Source organism: Mirounga leonina, unplaced genomic scaffold (genome assembly GCF_011800145.1).
Source record: "Mirounga leonina isolate KUSES-001 unplaced genomic scaffold, KU_Mleo_1.0 Mir_166, whole genome shotgun sequence".
Classification (NCBI taxonomy): Eukaryota; Metazoa; Chordata; class Mammalia; order Carnivora; family Phocidae; genus Mirounga; species Mirounga leonina.
Genome location: NW_023270418.1, coordinates 7,471,788 through 7,479,522, shown reverse-complemented (window position 1 = coordinate 7,479,522; position 7,735 = coordinate 7,471,788). Strand labels below are relative to the sequence as shown.

The 7,735-nt window shown below is 42.1% G+C and overlaps 1 protein-coding gene across 1 annotated transcript; it reads left to right on the top strand.

The window, feature by feature from the left end:
- The first annotated feature begins 3,917 nt into the window (after positions 1-3,917).
- LOC118016252 (WD repeat domain phosphoinositide-interacting protein 2-like) lies at positions 3,918-6,923 on the top strand. Its single transcript, XM_035013704.1, is given in 6 exon segments — positions 3,918-3,999; positions 4,197-4,328; positions 5,585-5,975; positions 5,977-6,170; positions 6,173-6,877; positions 6,880-6,923. Coding segments are annotated over 6 exon segments (1,548 nt in total).
- Positions 6,924-7,735: the final 812 nt, after the last annotated feature.

Below are 7,735 nucleotides of genomic sequence, written 5' to 3'. Positions count from 1 at the left end.
ACGTATCTAGAATTTATTGACTCAGTCCAATATAGAAAACACTGTGCAAGGTAGGCTCAGTTCTTGTCTCAGTTTTTGTGTGACCTTGAGCAAATTGCCTCACCTGTCCATTTCTAAAACTCTTCATCTCTCAAAGACATACTTGGACTTGATCTGGATTAGTAAATAAGGTTCATCTCTTGAGCCATCAAAATGAAATAGGAAAGCTTTTTGAGACATACTTTAAGACCATGATTAGGCTTAGTGAGAAAGAACACTGTATTTTATTAGGAATGTCTGCCTTACATACAAGATAAGATTATAGTAGCATACCTTCTTTGTTTTTTATTCTTTGGACTAGAAGATCTCTCAGAACCTTTCTAGTTCTAAAATTCTATAATTCTAATACAAAAAAGAAATTAACTTCAATATATAGATATTTTAAATGAAGGTAAAAGAGGTAAAAATTATCTTATGAGAAGGAAAGATAAACCACATTAGGAACACAGGATGAAATAATTAAGAAAAAAATTTGTCTCCGTTTCCTGACAGCCACAGCAAAAAGGGAAAGTCATTGATTATCTAGATCTCACTCTTTCTCGTTGCTTCTTTTTACCTCCTTTCCTACCTTCAGATGAACTTACAAATTTTTTATATTCTCTTTTCTCTCTATGAATTTGGAAGCTGTAAAGAGTATTTCTATCTTTTAATGGTTATGCTTAGACTTAAAAAATACATTCTTTACAACGGTTTCAAGAAGAGTGTAAAGTTATTCAGCTTTAATACCTCTATCCTCCTCACAAACAGAACAGAGATGTTAACCTACTAAGTATCCAGGGACGACTCCATCTTATTTTCTATTATTCTTGTTCAAAGATTTAGTTTCATGTTTTGGATACTTTGCCACTTACTTTTTTCAGTTTCTCTGCTTAGTTTTGTATCTTGTATTACAGTCTTCCTCTGAGTTAAAATTTCTTCTTGCTAATGTATATCCTTTATAATTCTTTTAATGATGGTTTGTGAGTAAAACATTCTCATGGTCTTATAAGTGGGAAAATGTTTTTATTTCCCTACAATAAGAGTATGTGTCACTAGCAGTGATCACAAGTTAGGATTGGCAATCAAACTCACATATCACAATATGGTTGAATCTATCATTATATTGACTTAGATTTATAGAAGGATAGAAGTCAGGAAAAAAAGTATTTCTCCCATTGGGAAGCCCTAAAACTATATATGTAGACAGCTTCTTGTCACTCCCCTTACCTACCCAGGATGCGTGCAACAGACAGGGATAACTTCAGTATGTATGTGTTTTTGTTTTTGTTTTTTAAGATTTTATTTATTTGAGAGAGAGTGTGTGTGAGAGAGAGAAAGAGAGAGCACGAGCAGGGGGGAGGGGTAGAGGGAGAAGCAGACTCCCCACTGAGCAGGAAGCCCGATGCAGGACTCGATCCCAGGACCCTGGGATCATGACCTGAGCTGAAGGTAAACGCTTAACCCACTGAGCCACCCAGGTGCCCTGGGATGACTTCAGTGTGTATGTGGTTTAACTTAGCACAGAGAAGCCACAGCTTTAACCCATCAATCTTTTATATTGTTCCTGTCCCATAAGCCCAAGTCTTGTATGCCTACCTGTAGCAATCTCAGTCCAGAAGTACTCCCACCAAACCAAAATTTCACAGTAAATAAGACAAATTGTTGTTTCTTATATGTAACACTCCACATTTGTCTTATCTCAACATGTGTCCAAAGAAATGATGCTGTGAGAAGGAAAACAGAGATTTTCTTCCCAGGAAAGCCTTTTTATGTTTAGATTCTGGGCCTAATCTCACAGGTGGTTTAGCCAGGCATAGAATTCTAGACTGAGAGTGATTGAGAGTGAAGGCATTGCTCCGTTGTCAACTAGTATCTATAGTTGCTGGTGTGAAGTCCACTGTCTGCCTAATGGTCATTTCTTTAAGAATCTAATTTTGATTTCTCTTTTTCTTTTACTTTCTTTCTTTCTTTCTTTTTTCTTTCTTTTTTTTTTTTTTAAGTAGGCTCCATGCCCAGCATGGAGCCCAAAATGGGATTGAACAACCCTGAGATCAAGACCTGAGCTGAGATCAATAGTTGGACACATAACTGACTGATCCACCCAGGTGCCCCAAGAATCTGATTTTTCTAATAGATTTCAATATTTTCTCCTTATTTTTAATTTCATTATAATGCATCTAAGTATTCATTTATTTTTATCTTTCTTAGAACCTGGATTACTTTTTTAATCTGAGGATTTGTGTCTTCAACACTTAAGCTAATGTCTCTTCAACAATTGCTTCTCTACTCTTTCCTTTATTTTTAATTTTTTGAAGCTTCTATTAACCTAAATTTTACCGATCTATCCTCCAACTCTCCAAACTTCTCTTTCATAAGTTCTTCAGTTCTACTTTGTTTTACTAATTCTCTCTTTGTGTCTTTTATAAAGTTTATACAATCTTATTTCCAGAAACTCTAATCGCCCATTTCTAGATCTGCCTGTTATTGTTTTGTTTCTGCATGTTTTTCTTATTCTTTATTATGAATTGTTTCCTTATTTAACTTTGGTGAAAGTCTAAATATCTTACCATAAAACCTTTTTCAGATTGTTAAATTATTTTCCCTTCTTGGATATTCAAGTAGTACTAGACAGAAGTTTGTTTGTTTGTTTTAAGTTTTCTTTCATGGCATGGTACCCCATTTCATACCCTAATTTCAAACAATTATCCCAGGTCTGATCCCCACTTGCTTGGCACCTTGAGACCCTGTCACTCCATGGGAACTAATCTCTAGTTATCTCTGCCTCTTTACTGTGCCAGAGCCTAGCAGACCCTCAGCTACAACCCCATTTATTGTTTTGCATTTCCATTCACTTTATGATTCAAAGAAACATATATTTGTTCTTTAGAGTATTGTTATTCTTTAAATTTTTCTCTTTTATTGTTTTTTCTATAGTAACTGTTACCAAAGAAGGGGGTAGCTCAAATGTTGAAACTTTGTCTTGAAGAGAATTATAATAGATCTCATTACCCAATATAAAAAGTATTCCACTTCTTTAGAAACATTCTTTTTTTTTTTAAGATTTTTTTTAATTTATTTTTTGACAGAGAGAGACAGCGAGAGAGGGAACACAAGCAGGGGGAGTGGGAGAGGGAGAAGCAGGCTTCCCTGCTGAGCAAGGAACCCGATGTGGGGCTCGATCCCAGGACCCTGGGATCATGACCTGAGCCGAAGGCAGACGCTAAACGGCTGAGCCACCCAGGCGCCCCTTTAGAAACATTCTTTTGAAGATACATTTAGTAAGATAATGGAAAAAGACTTTGGAGGTGGTTCTTCTGAAGTAGACATTTCTTTACCATTCCTGCATAAAACCAGATAGCATATTACTTAAATGTCATTCAATGATGACATTTCTAATGGAATTAGAGCTGTAGTCTAAATAAATTTTTAAACTTGGTTTAAGGTTAAAATGTAGAGACTGAATGGTTAGCTTCAAATATCCCTCAAATATCACTCTTCTCAGCTAAGCTTTTTGACAGGGCTGAATTTCAGTCAGTCCAAGATTGAGCTCTTTAGAGGAAGTGAAGACATTGTGTTGATTGAAAAGAGATCCATATGCTTTAGGCATATGTTTTAGACTGTCAGGTGGCAAGGCTGACATTCTGTTATAAAAATTCAGGAGCCTGACTTGTATTCTCACCCCAGCAGAAGGCCTTCTCACCCCCCAAAGTGAGCCATAGCAATGCCTGTGAAAAAGATAAACTTTTTATTTAAAAAGTGCTTCAAATCCTCTCAAAGTCTTGGGCGAAGCCTCCCTTGAGGTTTTCCACAGCGCAGGAGGAATTTCCTAGGACCCAGAAGGAAAATATTGATAAAAGAAGACCTTAGTTCAGAGGGACTTTTAAAAGGAAGGAACACACATGCCCTTTTCATTCAAAGTTGACTTCAACAAGGAACCTCATACTCATCTCATACTCAGTTCTGGGGATAAGAGAGATGACGGTCAGTTGGTTCCTATCCTTGAAGGATCAGAACAAGACTAGAGACAGAGAGAGGAACCAGAAAATGACTAGTCCTCATGAGACAGAAAAAGACCAAACTAAGGCAATAAGAATGTAGAAGAGATAAGGAAGGTTTAAAATGTATTTAGGAATTTCATAATTCCAGAATGCTTCTTACATCTTTTGCTTATTTGACAGAGATGATTGATAGGGCCATTAGCCAACACAAAAAACATGGGAAGAAGAGAAGGAAAAGGAGCAATACTGCAAAGAGTTCAGCTGTTAGATTGGACTTTAAGTGTTTGGGAGACCTCCAGATGGAAGAATCTAGTGAGCAGTGTATATACAGTAGATTTTAGTACAGAAACTATAAATTTGGGAGTTATCAACTTATGGGAATATAGAATGAACAGAGAACTCTTGGGAGAGCAGGAGAAAGTTACCACTTTTGAATCCATCAAAAATTTCTCAATTAGTTGAGATAAATGAGTAAAAATCACAGATTTGGCATTTTTTTAATACCATGAAGCCACAGAACACCCACCTATCCTTCTTTACCTTTGTTGTATCTTGAAATTGGCTCAGCACATCTCCAACTGCTGACAAAATAACCAAGTAACCTGAAAAGTTGGATTTGGAACTAGATTCATTTTCTGAAATACATAAACTGCTAGCAAAAAGCTCAGTCTGAGAGACAGAGAGAGATCATGGAATCCCACAGAGGTTCCAGTCCATGATATCAAAGGAGAATGCAAATCTGAGTAAGCAGTATCTCTCATAGGTGGACCAAAAAAAAAAAAAAAAAAAGAGAGAGAGAGAGAGAGATGAGGTGGGAGAGGTTCTCCAAATGCTTCATAGAGGGCCATCGGGAGGTAGCAGGGCCCCAGGGATCAGGCAAAATTAAGAGAGCAGGTTAAGAGAAGACAGTTGGAAGCTCCCAGAATCTGGAGAGATTCCAGAAACAAGGCAGATGATGTATTATCAGAACTCTAGTACTTAGAGCTTGGGGGCTAGATCTCAGAGAAGAGGTATTAAAACGCCTGATAGGGGCACCTGGGTGACTCAGTCGGTTACGCATCTGCGTTTGGCTCAGGCCATGATCCTAGGGTCCTGGGATGGAGCCCCACTTCAGGTTCCCTGCTCAGCAGGGAGTCTTCTTCTCCCTCTCCCCCTCCCCCCAGCTCGTGCTCTCTCTCTCTCTCTCTCTTTCAAATAAATAAGTAAATAAAATCTTAAAAAAAAAAAATTACTTCCTCAATAGTACTCCGATCCACGACCTTTTTTCCTCTTCGCTGCCACTTTGGTTTAGACCCCCATTACGCCCTTGCCTTTACTGAAACAGCCGTTTACTGGATCATTCTGCCTCCAGTTGTGCTCTCTCGAGTCCACTCTTGTCACTGCAACTGGAGTGACCCTTTGAAAGTATAAACCTGGCCCCGGCTCCGGAGCATAACCAAGAGCGGGCACGGGATGAGGCGGCGGTTGATCCCCGGGAAGCCAGCCGCGGCCAGCGAGGTGGCGAGCGGGGCCGGCGCCCACCCTGAGCGCCCCCGACACGCCTCCCCCACCCTACCCCCCACCCCCAGCCGCCGGCCGGGCCGCCCGCCGCGCGCCCATCACGAACCTGGCGAGTCAGAGCGGCAAGGCCGGCGCCGGCCAGCGGCTCTTCGCCAACTTCAAGCAGGGCAATACGTCCCTAGCTGTTGGTAGTAAGTCCGGTTATAAATTTTTCTCCCTTTCTTCTGTGGATAAGCTGGAACAGAGCTATGAACGCACTGATAATGAAGATGTGTGCATTGTAGAAAGATTGCTTTCAAGCAGCTCAGTGGCCATCGTTAGCCTCAAAGCTCCTAGGAAGCTCAAAGTTTGCCACTTTAAGAAAGGAACCGAGAACTGCAACCACAGCTACTCGAATACCATCCTGGCTGTGAAGCTGAACAGGCAGAGGCTAATAGTATGCCTGGAGGAGTCTCAATATACACAACCTTCAGGACATGGAAGTCCTGCACACCATCAGGGAGACCCCTCCCAACCCTGCAGGCTTGTGTGCACTGTCCACACACAAGGACAATGGTTACTTGGTGTACCCAGGCAGTGCCACCAACGGAGAGGTGCAGGTCTTCGACACCATGAACTTGAGAGCTGCGAACATGATCCCGGCTCACGACAGTCCTTGGCAGTGCAGGCCTTTGACTCCAGCGGAACCAAGCTCTCCACTGCCTCGGAGAAGGGGACAGTGATCAGGGTATTCTCCATTCCAGAGGGACAAAAACTCTTTGAGTTCCGGAGAGGAGTTAAGAGGTGTGTGAGCATCTGCTCCTTGGCCTACAGCATGGACAGCATGTTCCTCTCCACATCCAGCAACACTGAGACTGTGCACATCTTCAAACTCGAGACTGTGAAAGAAAAACCTCAGGAGGAGCCCACCACCCGAACCGGGTACTTCAGGAAGGTACTCATGGCTTCCACCAGCTACTTGCCCTCCCAAGTAACAGAAATGTTCAACCAGGGCAGAGCCTTTGCCACAGTCCACCTGCCTTTCTGCGGCCACAAGAACATCTGCTCGCTGGCCACAGTTCAGAAGATTCCCCGGCTCCTGGTGGGAGCTTACGATGGGTACTTGTACATGTACAACCTGGACCCCCAGGAGGGAGGCGAGTGCACCCTGATGAAACAGCGCAAGTTGGATGGCAGCATGGAGACGACCAATGAAATCTTAGACTCAGCCTCTCACGACTGCCGGTTAGTGACCCAGGCCTACAGCACAGCTGTCGCCACAGGTACTCACGGGCCTTCATCCCCGACCAGACTTGCCTACACAGACGAGCTGGGAGCAGTGGGCGGCACATGTCTGGAAGAGGAGGCCAGCGCTCTGCGGCTGAGGAGGACAGTGAGCATCCTCCTATGATTCTTCGGACTGCCTGAACTTGACTTGTGAATTCTGACCCCCAAAGCAGAGAACACTGGCTTGACGGAGGACTTTGTGTTATGCTGCTATGAACTTTGACCCGGAGAGAGGATGGCAAAAAAAAAAAAAAGATTGTAGCTGTGATCTCATTCCATACTGTTGAGAAATACATCGTTTTCACTTCAGTGGCTTTTAATCCTGCTTAGGAATCTTAGCTTTTTGTTTGTTTTCTCTTTTTGCCAAAATTAACTGTTTGGTGAAGCCCTTGAAACCTTGCTTTGCATGCATTAACGTGCCAAGCCAGAGTAGGAGAACTAGAAGCCACTTTATGACAATGGCAGTTGTTGGGTTTTTAAAATCTGTATAGAATGAGGAGTGTACACGAGGAGGTGGCATCGTGCAGAGTGGTTCCGGGTGTCAAGGCGGGTTCTGCTCGGGCGGGTCCAAGAGCCCTCTCTGGGCTTGCCAGGCTTGGGGGCATCAGCCGTGGGGAAGAGAACTCTCTCCCCAGAGCCCCCCATGGGCCCTTTTCCCCCATTTTATTTTGTTAATTAAATCCTTCCCAAATTGGAAAAATAAAATAAAATAAAAACATAAACCTGATCATATCACACCCACCTTCCATATATGTACATACAGTACATATAACAAAGTTACCGGAGATAAGACTGAATAGCATGAGTTTTAGAAAAATGATCCCTGTATTTTTAGGGCACGACTGTTAGGTGGGAGTTCATAAGGAGGACCATTACTTAGCAGTGAGAAATATCATTTCTCCCCTGAGGGGAAGGATGTTTCCACTAGGCAGAAGTTAATCTCTAGGCAGGAA